This window comes from Amblyomma maculatum, chromosome 11, assembly GCF_055883805.1.
Source record: "Amblyomma maculatum isolate TAMU_Amacu chromosome 11, ASM5588380v1, whole genome shotgun sequence".
NCBI classification, from domain to species: Eukaryota; Metazoa; Arthropoda; class Arachnida; order Ixodida; family Ixodidae; genus Amblyomma; species Amblyomma maculatum.
In genome coordinates, this window is record NC_139354.1 from 162,555,280 (window position 1) to 162,577,327 (window position 22,048).

Consider the following 22,048-nt stretch of genomic DNA (forward strand, 5'->3'; position numbering starts at 1 on the left):
AGCAACTTTAAAATCATTAGGGTCAGTGAGGATGAGCAAGAACCGCTTTGCGATGGTGAAAATTTCTTTCTCGAAACAAATTCACTCATGATTTCCAGCTGACTTCGATGCTTAGAAACAATGTTTCGAAATAGCGCTAGCATCATGAGCTGAAGGCGACAGTAGCACATCAGATCGAATTTCGTAGCGCCTCACGGTAATGCGATAGACAGTGTTTACGTGTGAAGCATCATCTCTAGTGCGATGGTGGCGGCATACGGTGCCACATGTTCTAAGAAAAGGTGGAGCTCTTCCCCTCTAAGCCTCAGGTCAACAGGTCATCCTTATGAACAAAGATTTATGAATGAATGAATGGAACAGGCTTTTTTGTGTTTTCTGGCTCACGTTCGTCTGCTTTGTTGGATAACGTGTTGAGGAGTACAGAGAGGAGGGATAGCAAGACAGGCGGGAGCGAGGTCCAGCCACAGTTTCGTCTTTCGGTGCCTGGCGAGGGCCCCTCATAATTAATATTATCGCTCTTCTCAGGAAATGCTGAAATGTAGCGAAGCTTCTTCTTTGTTTGGAGAGGGTTTATTTTATAGCCAACCACGGCCGGTCTCGAGGGAGAGCGCGCTTCTCTTACGGCCTCTGCAATGGGGTCTGTTTCCACCGCCCCACTGCTGCTCCTCCGCTACAGCCGTTCACGCGCAAGGGAAACGCGCGTTCGTTCTTAGCTCCGCCCGCGTCAGTTGCAACCGGTAGGTCCTGACATTTCACCCCGTATGGTTTATACAAAGGCCGTAATCAGTATCGAACATTTATCGGGTACGAGGAATAATATACAGTCAACAATCCGCTCACGCGCGCGCGCATTCGATCGTTAGTGCGGCCGTGCACGGTCGAATGACGCTTCGGGTACACTTCAACATTTTTTCCCCTAAGTTTTGTACAAAAATAAATTTACTAGGCTATGCAATGCGCCTTTCAAAGCTGTAAGCAGATGTAGCCGACTTGACGTCAGTGCATGGTGAATTGTTGGGTGGAGATTTTGTCATCCGCTACCGTTTTCGTTTAGATCAAAAGAGGCACCGGCGAAAATTCACGGCGCGTCTCAGAATCAGAGTAAAGAACAAATATTCAGCCATATAGTTAAACTTTCACTTGTCTAGTGGAGTGGGCTATTCTAGCTTTGTTGAAAACAAATGTTGAAAAGACAGAAGCTGTATATGTAGTCTCACGATTACTTTTAATCAAGGAAATGGGCATAAACAGTTACGCAGATTCGAGAACATTTGTGTGTAGTAGGTGCACGGCAGCTTTTTCAAAAAAAAAAAAAAAAAAAAAACGCTCGTCCAATAGGGCATCAAGCTCTGGATTCAAATAATGTCCACTAGAGTATTGTCCTCGTCGAAGAGTGCACTTACATAGGGCTGCTTCTTTCGCTAGATTCAAGAAGCATTGCGCAAGCGTCACATCCGAAGTTGATTAACTTAACAATATATCCTTCGACGTAAGCTAAACCGCAATATATGGCAGTGAGAAATGGTATGGCAGGAGATGCCATCACTTCCGTCATTTCCTCCGTTACTGATTGCGGCACAGCAGAAATGATTTTTTTTTTTTTTTTTTTTTGGAATGGACGCAAGGTGCCTTCATTTTGCTCTCAGAGGAAGCGTCCGTTTTGACAACGTAGTCAAGTGCCGCTAGATATGTCGTTCCCTTCCGCACATTAGCCTTACTGTTCCGAAGAGAGCTTCAATGGGTCGCTATATAGGGCTTTACATGTATCTTCAGTGAAGTGTCCTTCTTTAACGCTTTAGAAGTTTCTTGCCTACTTTCGATATAGCAGGTGCACTCATTTTAAGTCACTGCAATCACCTTCATCATTTATTGGCCTCTTTTTACCACTTCGATTCTAGCTCTCTTTAACTTCGAGCAGAAGTGGCGTCATGCAAACCATTTTTATTGTTTTCATAATAAGCTTAATATCATGTAAAAATTTCATTAAATCAATGTTTATTTGCAAAATTAAAATAATGTTTATAATACAACACATTGGCTCATATATGAATTGTAATAACATTTATAACTCAACCCTGCAATGTTTACTTTGACTGTTATACTAATACTTTATATCATGCAAGCATTTTGCAATTCACATTACATTTTTGCGAAATTATTTTCATCTTCGGTGCTATATGGATGGTTTCGCATCTAGCGCTGAAAGACGGTTTTGCTGTTGCAGACGAGTTGCTGTCATGTTAGCCTTGAAGAAGCTTCGATGTGATCACTGTTCATTCAGTTTCTTTTGTTCCTATTCTTGTACAGGCTTGAGAAAAATTCGGATTAAAATGGACAAAAGTAGCTACTATGCCGCAATGCATGTCATGCTTGTCGAACGTTTGCTGAACGACAGTGTTTTTTATATCCGTTCACGTTTGTAGGACGACATGCCGCTGCAGCATCTACCTTCTGTGTTCTTTCATTTCGGGGCTGCACTCACCACGAAACCCGCGAGCGACAGCGCGAAACCAGACAAAAGCCACCCGCCGCCACTGAAGCAGACGCGGAGCGGTGAATGGATGGATGGATGGATGGATTGTTGGAGCGTCCCCTTTGAAAAGGGGTGGTAGCAGTAGCTATCATGCTCATTTTTCTCCGTATATCTTAATTATTGTTTTAGATTGGTTGACTATACCATCATTCTATATATTAAATTTTTGTTTCTACATTACTAACATTATATCACTTCTTTGCTTTTAAGCCACCAATCTTCCAGTCGTTTTTTGCTAGCTTCCACCGCCGGTTTATTCACCCGGCCACTGGTATCTCTAAACCCCAGAGCTTCAGGAACAGTTACTGCGCCTGCATCAACTTCCGGGTGGATACCATTACATTCGAGTATAATATGGTCACTTGTTTCACTGGAGTTACCACATACAGCACATGCGTCATCTTCATTGTTAAATTTCTTTTTGTAGCTGCGTGTTCTAAGGCACCCTGATTTAGTTTCAAAAAGTAGGGCACTACCTCTTGAGTTATCAAAGAAATCTTCCTTCCTGATCTGCATTTTCCACTTTTGGTATAATTCCACACTCTGTTTCTTTCCATCGAAATTATCCGATTTTTACCTTCTGTTTTTTTCACCTGTTGCTTAACGCTCTTTATTTCTCCGTCCTTGTGACTAGCATACTTACTGGTTAGTTTCCTAGTTCTTTTCCTCCATTGTGAGTCAACGCGTTTTAGGTATAGGTATTTAAATACCTTAGCTGCCCATCTGTTACTGTCCAGTTTCCTCAGGCGTTCCTCATATAATATTTTACTCTGAGCTTCCCGTACTTCGAAAGATGCCCAGCCCATATCTCCCTGTACCGCCTCATTTGTGCCGTGGGCACCTAGTGCTAATCGTCCGACGGCTCTCTGATTTATTTAAAATGTCGATTGTGCCCCCTTGCGGCGGCGGAGAGCGTAACTCAAGGAGAAACGTTCCCATTGTTCCCGCGGTGATTGAGAAGGCCGTAAGAAAGAGCTCTACCTCGAGACCGGCCGTGAGCAAACTAAGGCCCGTTGTTTTGTTATTTAGGCATGTGCAGCATAATAAATAATTATTGGTTAATTTCATTTGAGACTAAAGTAAAGTCTGGGATGCAGCATGCAGCCCAACATCTTCGTGGGCAAGGTGGAAGGAGCAGCGCTGTTCCGCCGCTGGTACTACGAGGCAATGGTGGACCACTTCGAGCAGGTGAGCCACCTGCAGCCCCACCTGCGCATCGGCTGGGCCAATACGGCAGGATACGTGCCCTACCCGGGGGGCGGCTCCAAATGGGGAGGCAACGGCCTCGGCGACGACCTCTACTCGTTCGGATTCGACGGAGCCTGCCTCTGGACGGGTGAGTACGAATGGAGGGACAATCCTCATCGTTACCCAGCTGTCTGAGAGAATCCACCATTGCGCGAACGTTCATGCACGTCCAGCTCAAGTTTTGTAGCTACACTGCGCTAGTCAGCAGCGCATTTCGCCGTTAGTGCGCATGCGCGAAACCGGAGAGGGAAAACTGGTGCGCTGAGCATAACATCAGAGCTCGCGGCTCCAGTGATAATATTAACATACAGAAAGGTCATGTAATACATTATAAGCTAAAGGCGCCAAAACAACACGCACACACACAAGAAAAGAGGAACGGGACAGAGCGCCACTCACAACTGATTTGATAGAAAAACAGCGCTACAGACGTGGACGGAGGTGAAGAACAAACAGGACGGGCGCTGTTTGTTCTTCACCTCCATCCACGTCTGTTGCGCGGTTTTTCTATCATGTCACTATACCAACTCGCCCAGATGTCTCTTCTATTACAGTATACAACTGATTTATTGTGCAGGAAAAAGTACATATATGTCACTGCCGGCACATGCGCAAGGAACACATTCAGCATCATGTCATATAAGATAAGCTATGTTCAAGAAATGCTTTTATCGTACGTAAACGATGGCGAAAAGACAACGTAAACGTTGCAAGGCAAATACTAAAATATACTTGGAGGCGCCACAGGCGCCCACTTCAGTTTCGGTTATGTTCGGACTCAGGCACTTCGTGCGTGCTCGGATAGTTTCAAGTTTGGACCTGCAGCCTGACGTTTCCTCTGTCATCAAGAACTCCTCGTTTCTTCTTTATGCTGATGATATAAAAATATTCAAGGTCATACATTTTTTTCAAGATTGCTTGTTATTGCAATCGGACATATTTGCTTTTTATTGCAATCGGACATATCGACTTACCCTCAATTCTTCCAAAGCTAAGGTTGTCTCATTTACTCGTGAAACGCTTTTTCTACCATTTGAGCATTCGGAGGCGCGAGCGAGCAAAATCCGCTGCCGCCGACCCGTTCCTTCGTTCACACTTCTGAGCCAACCGCCGCCGTCGCCGCATCGACTGCGAGCTCCCGTTAACCCTGACCTGACCGCTCGACTGCAGCTACGTACGCCACGAAAAGCACACATATGCTAAGTGCCGAAGGGCATTATCATTCAATTGTTCACTAAATCATGGCACATCTGACCCACATACTGCGTCAACAAGACCTTCAACGGGCTAATTGCAGGCATCGTAAGCAAAAGAGGCAAACTTGCAGCTCATACCAAGGAGAGCGTTGATCTATTTCGCTGGTCGCCCGCGAAAAAAAGGGCCTCGGAAAAAGAGTAAAAACTAAAAATAACGAAGCATTACAAATACATCAAAAATGTAAAAAAGAAATCGATTTGTAGAAAAAAAAAAACGTCACCGCCAGCGGGAATCGATCTCGCCACTGCTTACTCTGTAACGTTCGGCGGTAACCACTCCGTTTTCGTTTTTTTTTTTCTGACATGCAAGTGAAGGACACTTATGATGAAAATGACTTTCAACCTGACTCGTTTCCGCTGGTGACACGGTGCTTATGCCTTTTAGTTGTGTTTTCTGTTGTGCAATGGCCGAGTGCATTGTAAATAGTCTGTGTACATAACACTTTCTGTACATAACCACGTATAATAAATACCCATGTCACAAAAAAAAAAAAAACACTCGGCTACGCCGTGCCTCGGGATTTCGCAAAATTTCCGCATTGTTGCGATCTACCGGCCAAAGGCCGGCAGCTACGCGATGAAAACCAGGCAGATTCGCAGAGCGAAAAGACGACGCTTTATTTCGGAAATATATATAGAGAAGGAAAGAAAGGAGGGGAAGAAGGAAAGAGGGACTATCTACGCATGCGCTGGTATCTGCAGCATTGTTATCAGCAGCACGCATATTATGTCATGACCGCAATTTTAATGGAACATGTTCCGAGGTGTACAGGCTATTGCTGCCGGTCTAAAAGATACAACCTCTTGACCATCGGAGCATGCTGGCCGCTCTCACGACTTGCAACTAATGTTCTGGATGCCTATGCGCACTATATTAGGCACCATTTTAACATGTGGAATTTCACAGCGCTGGCAAATTTAGGGGCGCCGGCGCTTCGGTCATGCTCTGCTACCGTGGACGTAATTTTAGCTGAACAGAGCTGTAGCACAAACCTTGAAGGAAAAAAGTGCGACGAAGCTTCGAAACTGGCAAGCGCAGCAGCCAGGACACTATTTTGCTGGTAACTAAATCTTATTTGTAGTAAACATTTCGGTTAGCGTTGCGATGACCGAGGGCTCGGTTCGATTCTAACATGTCCTGGAACACTCACTTGGCTAACGTTTGTGAAAGGCTGCGCAAAATAGCCTGCCCGCTGTACTCTATTAAAGCACTATGCCCAATTTACGTAAGGAAAACAATAGCACATGCATTGGCTGAGATATGGAATTTGTTCTTTTTATTTCTGTTCAGTGTTTTGGCGCAATAAAGTTGATTCTTTACTAAAATCCATAATTCGGGCGGTGATGTATGGTGTGCACATTACTAACAATCCCGGTCTTTTTTCATGCTCGCACATGCCCTCGTTCAGGCTGTTATTCAAAGAAACAGTAATCCTTTCCTATATATGGAACAATGAGTTCTGCCTCCCGTATGTCCCCGCCAGAACATTACGTCCACGCGACCGCTTTTCCTTACCAAGAGTATGGACAAGATACGGCAAACGTGTCCGTGCCTTCTATGTACCTGATGTGTTAAACGACGTGCCAGATAATGTTTTATCTTCCAGCATGCGGAAAGAAGTAAAATCTTATATCTTTGATCTGTATGTGTAATTTTTTTCATTTTTTTTTTCTTTCTTTGTTTTTTATTTTTTTTTTCTTCCCCGTCATTTCTTACTGCCTTTCTTTAGTTTTTAGTTTGAGTCTTGTGCAATTGACTTACTGTGCCGCTCCCTGGCTTGCTCCATTCTGCCGAGCGCTGCCCCACAAGCCCATTGTTGGCTTTGGCAGGCTCGTATTTGTATGTCATTTTTTTTTTAAATAAATAAATAATTTATAATTTATATATGTTTATACGCAGTGCAAGAAGGAGCGCAAAGGCTTGAGAAACATGTAAAGTATTGTGCATTACAAGCGCTCTGTTTTTTTTCTTCCTTTATGTACCCATCGCTCGGTAAATTGCTCTCTTCATCGTTTTATTTATGTCGCCTGTGGCCGTCACTTATTGTGAGCCGATGGTCTATTGCGAGTACGCTGTTGCCATGTTGGCCCCTGAGGTATGCGACGCCGCGGGCCGCGCCGGTTCGCTAGCAATCACGGAGTCTCCGCTTACGTCATAGTGTGCGTCACTCGACTCCGACTACGTAGTCGGAGGAAACAGTTTGAATTCGACCGGCGGGAACGAGAAAAAAACCTCAACTTCTTATCGCAATATCTCAGCAATTATTTGATCTTTTGCTGCCGGATATGTGGCGACAGTGTCATCATCATCAGCCTGACTATACCACTGCAGGGCCTCTCCCACATTTCTCCACATTGACACTTAACAGTGTCATCAAATGTAGTTTAATAGATTTTCATTGCATCTTTGGGTGTCTTTAGTGTCCCTTTAAGATAAAATCCTTTTAGGCTCATGGAAAGAAATCCCGTGCGCAAGTGTTCTGCGCGAGATCTGTTGAGGGCCTGCTACTGGCTCTGTAGCTGAGCCACCTCCACTGCCTAAATGGTTCACAGGGAAAGGCGCAGTATCTGTCACACTTGCTTCTGGGAACACCTGAACCGCATCGTGAGATAAGGGAGGAAGGTAGGAGTGAAAGTGGAAAGAGAGAAGGAGGAGCCGTAGTGGAGGGCTACGGAGTAATTTCGATCAGCTGGGGATGTTTAACGTGCGCTGACATCTCACGGCACACGGACGCCTCTTCTTTTCGCCTCCATTGAAACGCAGCCGCCGACGGTCTCGATTGAACCCGGGCACTACGACACAGTAGTCGGGCATCTTACCACTGCACCACCGGGGCGGGGCACCTCCGCTGCCTCGTGAGGACAGGAGAGAGACTAGAGAAAAAAGAAAAAGAAGAGGAAGAAGCGTGTCGCAACAGCTGTCGTCCACCACCGAAGCGGTAAAATGACGGCCTACAACAAATACAAATCCGGTGGCAGGCTAGCCCCCACCGCGAACGGCATAGACCTACTAGTCCCTATACCATAGGGCGAGATCCGTCAGATCGCGAGGTGTGTTAACTGCCATCGTAACTGCCATCTGCAATGCTACACTTGAACGCGCGCGAAGGAAGCCACGCGATGGGAGCGATTAAATTGCAAACAGTTTTATTTCGTCGCTCAAAAGGTCTGAGGAGAGACGTACTAGACGACCTCATTATCCCGCTCGATGTCCCATAGTTGGATCTTCGGGTCCGAGCTGACCAGCACCGCTTCCCACCACTCGGAAGAAGCGAGCTGTATTATTCAACCGCAGGCGGACCACATTTATTGCAGTTTGGGTTATAAACACCGGCAGAAGGTGTTTGCATGTAGTCGGCGCCTTCGTTGAGGATTTGTGGCGATATGTGCACCTTTCCAGCCTCAAGTGGGAAAGAAATTAGCCCGTTCTTCGTAAAATTCGGGCGCACTTCCCGGTTGACGAAACATCGGGCTTGCGTGTGAGCCACCTCGTTCCCCAGACCGGTACCCAAAATAGTCCTATTTCTCTCATTGGTGGTGGTGGTGAAAAACTTTATATTTGGGAGCCTTAAGGGATTACATTCTAATGACGGGTCGGCTCTTGGCTGCGTGTTGTGGCCGAAAGCTGTTGCTTCACAGCGACACCCAAAGCCCAGTCTGTCAGCCGCTTTTGAACGGCCGGGTCAGAGCTGGACACCGCAGCCTCCCATCGCTCGAGGTCGGAGAGTTGCCAAGGGGCTGGAGGGTGGAATTCCGAGCATTTGATCATAATATGCTCAAAATCAGCTTTAGGTGCCCCACACAGGGTGCACTGCGGCGAGAACAGTCCTGGATGGATCAAAGATAAGAAAGCGGGGGATGGGAATGTACGGGACTGAAGCTGGCGCCACGTCACCTGTTGTAGCTTAGTCATAGATTTATGAGGAGGAGGGTAGATGGTTCGTTGATCACGGTAATGGAGAGAGATTTCGTGATAGGATACCATGCGCTCGCGAGCATCTCCCCAGGCAGTGGCAGTCCCTGCTCGGCTGACGTATCCTCGAGCAAAAGAGTGAGCTGCTTCGTTGCCTGGGTGACCCGTGTGAGCGGGCACCCATATTAGTTGAATAGGGTGTCCGGGTGGGGAGAGGGAGGCGAGGAACCGGAAGGCTGGGGTAGAGATCCGACCGCGGGCGAAGTTCCGTACGGCGGATTTAGAATCGCTGAAGATGGTTGTGGCTCGGGTGGTAGCTATGGCGAGGGCAACCGCCGCCTCCTCCGCTTCCAGGGAAGTGGAGGCAAAAGTTGTACCGGCCGCGAACAGTTGCAAAGAGTTGGAAACAGCGCTGAGGGCGAACGCTGGGCGGGAGGGGTATGAGGCAGCGTCTACGTAAACGGTCTCTGGCTGGAAGCCATAGTTTTTGTGAAGAGCTTCTGCGCGTGCCTTGCTGCGATCGACATGGTGCTCTGGGTGCATATTCTTTGGCAGGGGATGCACCTTAAGAACGCGGTGTATCGCAGTGGGAAGTGTATGTTGTGTAGAGCAGTGACCGGGAGGTGAGAGATGGATGCGAGCAAGGATGTTCCGGCCGGTGAGGGTAGATGATAATCGTTCCAACTGGGCTGAGCGGTGGGCTTCTGTGAGCTCAGCTAGGGAGTTATGGATGCCCATGTGAAGAAGGCGTTCATTGGAAGTGTAGCGGGGTAAGTTGAGGGCGGCCTTGTACGCCTGTCGGATAAGGGCGTTAACCTTGTCTTCCTCCACCCGCGTGAGGAAAAGGTAGGGGAGCGAGTACACAACACGGCTCAGGACAAATGCCTGTACCAGGCGTCTGAGGTCATGCTCGCGCATGCCGCGATGGCGATTGGCTATGCGGCGAATGAGGCGGATTGTTTGATGAACCATCACCGTCAGCTTAGTGATGGTTGCGGTATTCTTGCCATTGTTTTGTATCAGAATACCGAGAATTCTGATGTTGTCCACTTCTGGTATCCGGGTGTTGTCAATTGTCAAGAAGATGGGGGGAGGAGGGCCTTTGTCTGTACGACACCTAGGAGGTCGGAGTATGAGAAGCTCCGATTTGGTAGGGGAACAAGCCAAGCCGACATTTGCGGCAAAAGATACAACAATGTCTGCTCCGGCCTGTAATGTATCTTCCATGGCGCCAATGCTACCTGTGGTGGTCCACAGTGTAATATCATCGGCGTATAAGGAGTGGGACAGGGCAGGGATTTGGTTGAGGGCGTGTGCCATGGGGATAAGGGTAATATTAAAAAGCAGTGGAGAGAGGACAGAACCCTGTGGGGTGCCAATGCTACCGAGTTTGAAAGATGGAGATGAGAGCGAGCCGATGGTGATTTCTGCTGTGCGATGACTAAGAAAGGCGGATATGTACTGGTGGACACGCGAGCCGACTTGAAGCGATGAGAGAGCATCTAAAATGGCTGCGTGACGGACATTATCAAAGGCCTTTGTGAGATCTAGGGCGAGAATTGCTCGGGTGCGCTTTGCGTGGCGGGGGTGAAGGACATCTTCTGACAGTTGCAGCATAACATCCTGCGTGGAGAGATGTGGCCGGAAGCCGACCATTGTGTCAGGGAAGAGGTTGTGGTCATCTATGTGGTTCTGGAGGCGTGCCAGCACAACATGTTCAAAGAGTTTGCCAAGACAGGAAGTTAGAGATATGGGTCGGAGATTCTTGATGTCGAGTGGTTTGCCGGGTTTAGGGATAAATGTGATACGGGCGTGTGTCCACTGGGCCGGAAGGGTTCCCGTGCGCCAGCATTGGTGGAAGAGGTCCGTGACCGCATCGACAGACGGGTCATCCAAGTTACGAAGCATCTTATTTGTGACTCGGTCCGTCCCCGGAGCTGATGTCGTCCTGAGGCGGTGCATCACCGCCCTGACTTCAGCTGAAGAGATTTCCTCATCAAGGGTAGGGTTGGGAGAACCGGTGTAAGAAGGGAGGGTGGTAGAGGGGGTTGTAGTGACGTACTGATCTTTTAAGGTCTGTAGGAGGGCGTCATCATCTAGGGGAAGCTGATGAATAATGCGGGTAATATTCTTACGCTGCGTGGCCTTGGTGTGCCCAGGATCAAGGAGGTAGCGTAAAAGCGACCAGGTGTCTTTAAGGCCTAGATTACCGCTCATGCGGTCACAGACCTGCCCCCACTGCTGGCGAGCGAGGTCCCTTGTATAAGCTTCAATTGCTTTCACAAGGCGGGAAATTCGCCGTTTGAGGGTGCGATTATGCTTTTGGTACAGCCAGCGTTTCTGAAGGCTGGCGTGTGCCTCCCACATGTGGAGAAGGCGACTATCCGCAGCCGAAGTGTCCTCTGGTTCCGGGATAGTGGATGTCGCCGACTCCACATCCTGTGTGAGAGAAGCCACCCAGGCCTCCAAGTCCACAATGGTGTCCGGTGCGTTTTGCCGGATGCGGCGAAATCGATCCCAATCGACCACGCAGGCCCGATTGCGTTTGGGTGGGGTGAGGGAAGAGATGGAGAGCTCAGTGCATAAAATGTAGTGATCACTGCCTAATGAGTGAGTGGTATTAGTCCAGCGGCTTTCTCGAACGCCTTTTGAGAGAGTCAAGTCTGGGCTTGTGTCGTGCTGAACGCTAGATCCGATTCGGGTGGGATAGGAGGTGTCGTTGAGAATAGAAAGCCCTTCGTCCTGAACGAAGGACAAAATTGCCGTACCCTTACGGCAGTTTTTTCGGTAACCCCAACTGGTATGGCTAGCATTGAAGTCGCCAACCACTAGTAGGGATCCTCCCGCGCTAACTGTGAGGGCTTTCTTGATTGCGCCAATGAGGGGGGCAGGAGGGCTCTTGGGCGGGCTATAGAGGTTGAGAACAAAAAGGGTGTGTGCATTTCGTGTGCGGGGTAGGAGTGCCAGCAAGAGACCATCCACGTCATCCACCTCAAGAGGGTGTTCGACCGCGGTAAAGTTGCGGTGCACCAACGACGCTACCCTGGATTGAGGCTGGGTGGAGGGCTCGTAAGTAGTATAGTCGCGGAGCTTAACCGAAACAAGCGTCTGCTGCAGCGCTATCACTGCCGGTATCTCGCTAGGGGATAGGGTAGATAAGTGAAGTTGCAGATTATTCCGCTTTGTGCGGAAACCTCTGCAGTTCCACTGCCACACGCTAATTCTGTTGGGGTGTGCCGCCATGTTGGGTGCTATCAGTAATAGCTAAAGGGATGGGTAGTACAGTGCAACCTCTGGGGAGAAGCTCACAAACTTGGGTTTGGATTTGAGAAAACGAGGCCTCTTGAGCACTTTGACGCTTCTCAATAGCCTCTAGTCGTTTTGCGGCGTTCGTCATCCAGTTCTGGGTTTCGGCGCGGAAAGATTGTACCGAGCGTTCCAGGGACTGCATTGCCGTCATAATGAGGGCAGTCTGGTCTGGCATTGATGGCTCGGAAGGAACTACCCCAGTGGGTATCTTGCGTTTTGCGGGAACGCCACGAGCAGGCGACGTAGCGCGCGAAGAGGACGCGGAGGGGGGAGAGTTTGAAGGAGTTTTGGAAATGGTGGGAGGTGCTTGGGTTTGCAATACTGCAGGGGACTGCTCTCGCCTTAAAAGGAGTTGCAGCTGCCGTTTAAGCTCGGCAATTTCTTCAGACTGTGTTTTTAACTGAGCTTTAAGTTCCGCGTTCTCTCGCTCGAGCGGGGAAGACTGCGGCCTCCAGCTCACCTGTTTCGTGGATTCCTGGACTGTTTGGTCCGGGAGTGGCGGGAAGGACCTCGAGCGGCTTCTGCTGTGGCGATGGCGGGATCCCGTCTTCGAGCGGCTGCGCGACTTCGAAGACGATCGAAACCGGCTTCTTGATGGTCTAGATGACTTGAGAGTTGTCTCAGGAGGTCGAGCGTCCGAAAGCCTTATCGGCGGTGTGGATTTTTTGGAGGAGTTTCCTGAGCGTTCGAAGCGCACTTTGCACCGTTTGGTCCCCGTGAAGTGGGCTTCACCGCATAAGATGCATCTGGGCGTGCAGTCCGGCGTTTGCTTGGGTGGATGGGCAACGCCGCAGCGGGAACACAGGTCAGTCTTCTCCTTGGGACAGACGTCGGCACGGTGTCCAGGCTTCCGACAGTTGAAGCAAGCTTCAACTTTTGCCTTGAATGGGTAGCAAGAATAAATAGTGCCGTAGAAGTTCAGTTGACGCGGTACCTCCGCGGTGTCGATGAACGTGACTAAGATTGACTTGGTCCTGCCGAGCTGCCGGGCGTCGGCGATGGTGAAGTACTTGCTCTGATTAAGGGCCACAAGGTCTTGGAAGATTTCATCTTGCGTCTGATTGTAGACGGCTTTGTAAATAATGCCTCTTACGGCGTTGTCGGGGGCCGCGACATAAGCTTTCAGGGGGTACATCTGGTCGTTGAGGCGAAGACCTTGCATGCGGACAAACTGTTTCATTCGAGCTTCAGAAGGTGTGCTCACCGTGAAAGAGTTGTTGTGCGGGTTGATGCGCAACTTGTCGTTGATTCTCGCTTCGTGGTAGTCGACTGCTGCTTCAGCACAGATCAGAGGCAGAAGTGCACCTCCATTTATTAGGCGAAGATCCAAGCCCCCGCCCGGTCGGAAAACAACCTTGTAGTCCGATGTCGGCAACCGGGGAAGAGGAGCATGCCTCTTCAGCTTGAGAGTGGATGTCTTGCCTTTCGGCGCGGAAGCAAGGTTGTCCGAACTTGTCGAGGCTCCAGCAGACGCGGACGCGCCGCTGTCCGAGGCTTGCTTCAGGTTGGGGTAGAGCTTGTTCCGGGCCCGCACCGCACGGGTCCAACGAGGATCGTTATGAAATTCCTCTGGTGAAATATCTTCTCCTTCTACACCAACTTCCATCTTGAAAGATGAAGCAGTAAAGGAGTTTGGGCGATGAGCAGCCGGCGGCGCTAGGCCTGACCGGCAAATGTATGAGCCCTTGGTGAGCTAGGCCTGACGAGACGCGCTCGGCACGAAGACGAAATCTTCAAAACATGAGCAAATATGGACGTAGATTATCCGAAAATGTCTCAAACTGGCGCGGAGCACCTTCACTGACCGATTTGATGGCGATCAGGTCATTTCAGGTCGTAATTCAGCCACGTAAGTTGAAAACCACAGGAGCCGATGTGAAATACGTCCGCAGGCTCCGAACGCCGAGCCGTTTTTCCTCATTGGAGCAGGACTGGTCTGGAGGATGCAGAAGGAGGTATATGTGATACGGCCCTTCGCGAAATTGCGAATGGCTGTTTTAGAATCACTGAATATCAGCGGACGCGCTATGGCCGCTTCCTCCGCCGTCTCGGAGGGGGTGGTTGCGATCGATGCGTTCCAATTCACCGCGACCAGTGCGAACGCTTGTCTCGGGGTTTGCCGGTATTGCGCCACGTCCACGTACGCTGCATGGCGTGTCGGGCGTACTTGGCATGTAGGGCGCGAGCCCTCGCTATGCGTCGACCTTCATGATGCGTGGGCTGAATATTCTTGGATAAGGCTTTAATGACTAGAGCTGTCCTAATGTTTGTAGGTAGCTGTGTTTTCGCGTCCCTGTCTGCTCACACACGTGTAGTCTGTATAGGATGGCCCTGCCCGCGTTCGTGCGAGTGAGTCGTCCGAGCTGGGAGACAAGGTGCGCCTCACACAGCTCCGAGAGCGTGTTGTTAACCCAAGGGCCAGCAACCATTCCGTAGACGTGCTGCGAAGGAGCCCAAGGGAAGCTTTGTAGGCCTGTCAGATTAGGCCCTCCAGGAATTGCATTTCCAGGTACGGGAGGGAGCTTAGGCGATCCTGTTCAGCACGAAAGCCTGGAATAATCGACATAGAACTTATTCTTTCATGCATTTTCGTTTGTTGGCGATCCGTCTGATGAGTAGTACATTCTGATTGACCATGGCCGCGAGTCGGTTGATGGTCTTGGTGTTTTTGCGATTGTTCTGTATGTAGATTCCCAATATGAGTATGGTTTGGACTTCCCTGACCGGTAATCCTCTCACACATACATTCAAGGCGTCAATGGTACTTGTCTGGTTTGCATTCCTTCTGCGCGGCTTGGCCCTAAAACCTAGCAGTTGTGATTTGTGGTATGAGCATTCAAAGATCGCTCCTGAGACGTAAGTTTCGATCATGTCGACTGCCTGCCGCAGCGTATCCACTGGCCGGGGGTGACATCACCATACCCACAGGGTGATGTCGTCCGCATTAAACGTGTGAGCTTGGTGGGGAGTTTAATGAGTGCAATATTAAGGAGACTAGAGCAACGAGCCTTGAGCGTGCCTTGGATTCCCAGAAAAATGAGATGCGACATAATTAAATGGCCTTTCTCCCGGGTCCAATTTGGAGCGCTACGTAAGGATTGCAAGAAGTTGTCGAATACTTTGCTCAGGTCTAGCCCGCGCACCACCTTCGTCCTGGCTCCGCGTGAAGGGTCCAGCAGGTCCTTCTTAAGCTGGACGTCTTGCGTGGACAAGTTTGCCCTAAAGCCAATCATTGTTGGAGGAAATAGGTCGATGACACTAGCTTTCTTATGGAAGACGTGAGGGAAATGGGCCGCTCGATCGAGTTTCTTGCCTGGTTTAGGGATGGTGTCTTCATTCCTGGAGGATCTCACCTCGACTCCAGTAGGTGTTCATTAGTTCCGTCAAGGCCGCGACAGACGTGTGGTCTAGGTTTCTGAGCGTTTTTGTTCTACACTCCGTCAGCTCCCGCCGCGCTAGTGGCACGGAGCTGACTCTGAGCTAACCAGCATCTGCTATGTCGGCATCTTGGGTGTCGATGGGGCGTACGCGGGTAGAGGGCCTGTGTGCGACGTGCTCAGGTAGTGTGTTCGCAGTTCAGCGACTAGGTCAGCGTCCGTACATGGTTTGGTGAATTAACTTCATGAGCCGGTCTCGTTGCGTGCATTTTGTCTCTCTGGGGTGGCGCAAATGTCGGAGTAAGAAGCATTGTTTTTTGCTTCCAAGCTCCCGTTCTTATTACCACAGATTTAGCCCCATTGTTTTTCTTGCAAGTCTATAGTGTATGCTTCAATATGGCGCTTTCTTAGGTTTCTGTTGTTTTAGTAGGTTCTTCCCGCGGAGGAGTTTGAATTCGGTGCGGCTCCTCCTCTACCGCTGTGGTCTTGACGTCGTCGTTAAGTGTAGCGATCCATGCCGTTAAGGTGCTGAAGCTCCTATTCCAGTCCGTGATGGGGTGTCGTGGCTATTAGTAGTGGTCGCTCTCTAGTATGTTTCTCGTGTTGGATCAGCAGGCGGCGCTAATGTTTTTGGTGAGTGCGAGATCGGGTGAGATATATGCGCTAACGCTGTTGCCGACCCGCGTGATTTCTTGGAGATCGCTAAGGATTGTGAGGCACAGGTTCCGGATAGACTGCCACAGCTTTGTACCCTTGGGATTGTTCTTCCTAAGTCCAGTAGTGGGCATTAAAATCGCCCACCACAAGGGTTCCTGTGGCGAGGCGAATAGCCTTAAACAGGAGGTTGGGAATTCCTGAACCCCCGTCTTTCGGGGAAGAGTATAGCTTGGGTACAAAGAGATTTGCATCTCCCTTTCTTCTGGGCACAATTTCAAGTTGCGTGTACTGTTCGTTATAACTGACTATGATGTGTTGTTTAGCACTAATGTTGGTTTGCACAAATGTCCCTGTGAATGGAACATGTCGCCCTGCATTCGAGGGAGGAGTCATTTGCCAGACCGCTAGCTTCTTGAAGTGCTAATCCGCCTGGTTGTTTAGCTAGGTTTTGAATGTGAAACAACAGGTTACTCCGTTTGTTGCGGAACACCCTGCAGTTCCACTTCCACACCTCAATTTGTTGCCAAGGGGCCATGGTGAGATATGGGAGGGATGATTACGGGCATGGTCGCGAATGGAGGCATTACAGCTTGCCTCCAGTGACGCGAGAAGCTCCACTACGTGATGAAAAAAAAATCCACGATGTTTGTACCCAGCTCAGTTACTTCGCGGCTGAGAGTGCCACTAAATTTGTTCTCTATCGCGCTCATTTCTGCTCTTAGCTTGTCGGTAGCCTTAGGGTTTGTAGTCCGTTTTCATCTTTGGACGCTTCCGCACAATTCCCTGTCCAGTACTGTGGGGAGGTGGGTGACACCTACCACATGTTATGGGCCTGCCAACAGAACCCGTCCCTACCCCCATCCCTAAACCTTCCCGGGAGAGTGAAAGAACAACGAAAGGGACGGGGCACAGTGACACGAGGAAGCGCGAACACAAGCCGCCGACTATCAACTCTTCCTCGTGTCACTGTGTCCCGTCCCTTTCGTTGTTCTTTCACCATGTAAAACCAACTAGCCCGCCCAACTCGCTCATAACTTTCCGGGAGGACTGGGAGGTGATCCTGCTCAGCTGCTGCGACCTACAGGCCCAAAGGGGCGGCGGCAACCGCCAATGAGGCCCCTGACTGCGGACTCCACCTAGTATATGTAGCGCCCTTAATACTTCGCGCCAAACATCATCATCATCATCAGCAGCAGCCTGATTATACCCACTGCAGGGCGAGGCCTCTCCCATATTTCTCCACTTAACCCGGTTCTGTGCTAGCTGCATCCACTTGACCCCTGCGAACTTCTTAATCTCATCCGCCCACTTAACTTTCTGCCACCCCCTGCTACGCTTTCCTTCCCTTGGAATCCAGTTTGTTACCCTCAGCGACCATCGGTTATCCGCTCTTCGCACTACATGTCCTGCCCATGTCCATTTCTTCTTCTTAATTTCCACTAGAATGTCGTTAACTTGAGTTATTTCTCTGACCCACTCTGCACGCTTTCTATCTCTTAATGTTACCCCTACCATTTTTCGTTCCATAGCCCTCTGGGTTGTCCTCAACTTAAGTAGAACTCTCTTGGTTAGCCTCCACGTTTCAGCCCCATAGGTGAGTACAGGCAAGATGCAACTGTTGTATACTTTCCTCTTGAGCGATACCGGTAAGCTGCTAGTCATAACCTGCGAGTGCTTGCCAAATGCGCTACATCCCAATCTTATTCTTCTTGTTATTTCCTTTTCATGGTCCGGATCTGCGGTTACTACCTGTCCTAAGTAGACATATTCGCCTACTACTTCCAGTATTTCGCTACCTAATGTAAACTGCTGTTCTTTCCGAGGATGTTGAACATTACCTTAGTCTTCTGCATGTTGATTTTCAAGCCTACCTTTCTACTTTTTCTGTCTAGGTCATCAATCATTATTTGCACTTCATCCCCCGAGTTGCTTAGCAAGGCAATGTCATCAGCAAATCGCAGATTACTGAGGTATTCTCCATCTACCCTTATCCCTAACTGCTCCCATTCCAAGTCTCTGAATACTTCCTCTAAACAAGCTGTGAATAGTACTGGGGAGATTGTGTCTCCTTGCCTAACACCTTTCTTTATGGGAATTTTGTTGCTTTCTTTATGTAGAACTATGGTTGCTGTGCAGCCACTATATATATCTTCCAGCACTTTCACGTACGGCTCGTCTACTCCCTGATTTCGCAATGCCTGCTTCACCGCCGAGGTTTCAACTGAGTCAAATGCTTTTTCGTAATCAATGAATGCTATGTATAAGGGCTGCTTATATTCCGAGCATTTTTCTATCACCTGATTGATGGTATGGATATGATCGATAGTAGAGTACCGTTTCCGAAACCCTGCTTGATCCTTTGCTTGATTGCAGTCTAAGGTTGTCCTGATTCTATTTGCGATTACCTTAGTAAATACCTTATACGTAACAGACAGTAAGCTGATTGGTCTGTAATTTTTAAGGTCCTTAGTGTCCCCTTTCTTGTGAATGAGGATAATGTTTGCATTCTTCCATGCTTCCGGTACCGTCGATGACACCAGGCACTGCGTATACCGGGTGGCCAGTTTTTCTAGCACGATATCCCCCCCCCCCCCCCCCCGTCCTTCAGCAAATCTGTAGTTATCTGATCCTCTCCAGCTGATTTGCCCCTTTTCATAGTTTCTAGTGCTTTCTTGACCTCGTCCTTCGTCACTGGTGGAACGTCTGACTGTTTTTCTCTACCGCCAATCTCATTACGGTCCTGACTACTTTGGCTACTGTAGAGATCTGTATAGAACTCCTCGGCTACTTTGACTATCTCGTCCATATTAGTGATGACGTTGCCCGCCTTGTCCCTTATCGCATACAGCTGGTTTTTGCCTATGCCCAATTTCTTCTTTACCGCTTTAAGGCTTCCCCCGTTCTTTACAGCATGCTCAATTTTCTCCATGTTATACTTCCTTATATCGGCCACCTTGCGCTTGTTGATTAGCTTTGATATCTCGGCCAATTCGATCTGGTCTGTTGGATTGGAAGCTTTCATATTCTGCCGTTTCTTAATCAAATCTTTCGTCTCCTTAGACAGCTTACCGGTATCCTCTCTAACTATCCTACCGCCTACTTCTACCGCGCACTCAGTGATGATATCTCTGAAATTATTGTTCCTTGCCTCTAGGGTAATGTCGCCATCCTCAGTTAGAGCTGAATACCTATTCTGTAGCGAGATCCTGAACTCTTCTGCCCTCCCCCTCACCGCTAATTCGTTGATGGGCTTCTTTCTTACTAATCTATTGCGTTCCTTCTTCAGATTTAGGCTAATTCGGGACCTCACCATCCTGTGGTCACTACATCGAACTTTCCCGATTACCTCTACATCCTGCACAATGGCGGGGGTTGAACACATTATAAAGTCGATTTCATTTTTAGTCTCTCCGTTAGGACTATTCCATGTCCATTTCCGGTTCTTCCGTTTGCTGAAGAAGGTATTCGTGATTCGTAAGTTATTGCGCTCTGCAAACTCAACTAGTAACTCCCCCTGCTATTCCTAACATACCTGCGCCAAACATACCTGCGTGTAAATATCCAATAAATGTTTTACCACCACTACCAGCGCGTTTCGATCCCGAACCCTCATCGGAAGGTCTTTTCAGGTTAGGCCGGCTGTCCGTGGTGCGGGAGAAAGTGACAGATCCTTTCATTTCCTGTAAAACATATGTAGCTCGCCAACGAACGCCGATAAGAGACAAACGAGAGAAAGGATCCTCTTGAGGCATGTGACACCCTGATTTTATGCGAAGCATATTGCTAGAGGTAAACCACAGCCCTTCGTGACGGTTACATGCCGTGCAAAGAATGTGGAATGAATGCTACGTCACACCACGTGATACGCTGACGTCACGACAGAGGAGAGACGGTGGTCCAGCTCGCGCCGTCGGCTGCGGTTGCACGCCGTGCGGACCGCGTGGCATGGCGACGTCACACCACGTGATACACTGACGTCACGACAGAGGAGAGACGGGGGACTGGCTCGCGCCGTCGGCTGCGGTTGCACGCCGTGCGGACCACGTGGTATGGTGACGTCACACCACGTGATACGCTGACGTCACGACAGAGGAGAGAGGGCAGAAGGGCGGTGATTAAATGTCAGGACGCAGAGTCTCCCAGCATAAGGCTAGGCAGCAAAGGAACCCCTCAAGGTGCCGTGTTATCTCCATTTCTATTCAACATAGCAATGAGAGGCCTCCCAGCTAAGCTGAATGAGATCTCTGGAATAAAGTTCAGTATGTATGCTGACGATATAAACATCTGGATGAACAATGGAAGTGATGCAGAAATTGAGTGGAGCCTGCAGAGAGCTGCAGACGCCGTGGTGAAGTATGCAGCCGACAGAGGACTAACATGCTCACCGCAGAAGTCGGAGCTCTTTAGGTACAACACCAACAGCAAAGACAAAAAGCCAATAAACATCAAAGTGGTAGTAGAGGGCCTAGAGGTGCCGCAGGTCGAAGAGATGAGGGTCCTGGGTATGGTTATCAATCATAAAGGCAACAATACCAATAGCATAAAGAAATTAGCAACATATGCGGATCAAGTGCAAGGCATATTCAGAAGGATAGCAGTAAAAGGGAGAGGCCTAAAAGAGAGAAGCCTCCTAAGAATATCACAGGCGTACATAACAAGCAGAATCTGCTATGCAACGCCATACTTAAATATGAACAAAGAGAACATAGATAAACTAGACAGGATACTGAGGAAATGTGCCAAAAGGGCTCTGGGACTTCCCATATCCACATCAACGGAACGTCTTGAGAAAATGGGTATCCACAACAGATGGGCCGAGCTAGCTGAGGGAGTTAGAATAGCTCAGCTGGAGCGACTTAGCCAATCTGAAACAGGAAGAAAAATACTAGAATGGATAGACATCCAACCGGGATACACTGCTCATAAGACAGTGGATATCCCGGAAGAGATAAGAGCCAGGATACGCGTCCCGCCTATGCCAAAAAATATGCACCCCGAATATAACAAAGAGAGGCGCGGGCATAGAGCCAGAGCCTACGAGAAAAGAATGGGAGAACAACCAGCAGAACAAGTGGCCTACGTAGATGCTGCATGTGGACGGCAAGGAGCAGCCGTATCCGCAGTAGTCGACGGAACAGGAGCACCTGTAGTATCGGCTTCAAGCCGCACGAGAGAGGCCAACGCGGCGGAGGAATTGGCAGTAGCGCTTGCTTGTGTCGGTACCAAGGCTAAATTCATACTATGCGATAGCAAAAATGCGGTCAGAAATTTTGGGAAGGGAAGAATATCAGAAGAAGCTAAACGAGTCCTCGAATCGAGGCCGCTTGAGCGCAACGTGGAAATTATATGGATACCAGCACATGAATCCATCGCAGGGAATGAGGCTGCTCACGAGTTTGCCCGAGCTCTCTATCACCGGGCGGCTGCCGAGCAGCCCTCTTGCATGGATGTAAAAGATAGCCTAATCTCATATAAAGAGGTTACAGAGCACTATAAACTAAGCAGAAGGGTCTATCCGCCGCCAGACCGTTCGCTCGGAAACGGGGAGGCAATTGCATGGAGGAGGCTACAAGGGGGCAATCATATTAGTCCCTTTTGGGTATATGCAACAATTTCAAAAGATGAAAAGGATCTACATTGCATAACATGTGGGAGATGGGGCACTCTAGATCATATTATTTGGGAATGTAACAGCAGCCCAGGAGCTAAAGAAAATATAGATAGAGACGCCTGGGAGACCCTGCTGCGAAGCGAG

The 22,048-nt window shown here is 49.1% G+C and overlaps 2 protein-coding genes across 2 annotated transcripts in view; one reads left to right on the top strand and one right to left on the bottom strand.

Annotated features, from left to right (window-relative positions):
• RyR (Ryanodine receptor) overlaps positions 1–22,048 on the top strand; it is a 1,181,579-nt gene that overhangs the window by 196,487 nt on the left and 963,044 nt on the right. Inside the window, exon 20 of the mRNA XM_084584752.1 lies at positions 3,631–3,869. Within this exon, the coding sequence (XP_084440878.1) occupies positions 3,631–3,869 (239 nt within the window). The remainder of the gene's footprint in view (positions 1–3,630; positions 3,870–22,048) is intronic.
• On the bottom strand, positions 8,221–13,983 carry LOC146175332 (uncharacterized). Its single transcript, XM_084584303.1, has 3 exons — positions 13,587–13,983; positions 12,957–13,430; positions 8,221–8,313 (listed from the first exon to the last, which is right to left on the bottom strand). Exons 1-3 carry the CDS (start codon positions 13,863–13,865, stop codon positions 8,221–8,223), a joined length of 846 nt encoding a protein of 281 aa, XP_084440429.1. The 5' UTR covers positions 13,866–13,983.

What these genes read in the sequence shown, in the direction of transcription:
- LOC146175332 (XM_084584303.1), bottom strand. Translation starts at nt 13,865, where the DNA reads ATGGAAGTTGGTGTAGAAGGAGAAGATATTTCACCAGAGGAATTTCAT. An exon ending in TCCGACCGGGCGGGGGCTTG is followed by an intron (nt 13,431 to 13,586) that starts GATCTTCGCCTA and finishes CGAATGAAACAG; the next exon opens with TTTGTCCGCATGCAAGGTCT. An exon ending in CGGGGACCAAACGGTGCAAA is followed by an intron (nt 8,314 to 12,956) that starts GTGCGCTTCGAA and finishes TGAATAATACAG; the next exon opens with CTCGCTTCTTCCGAGTGGTG.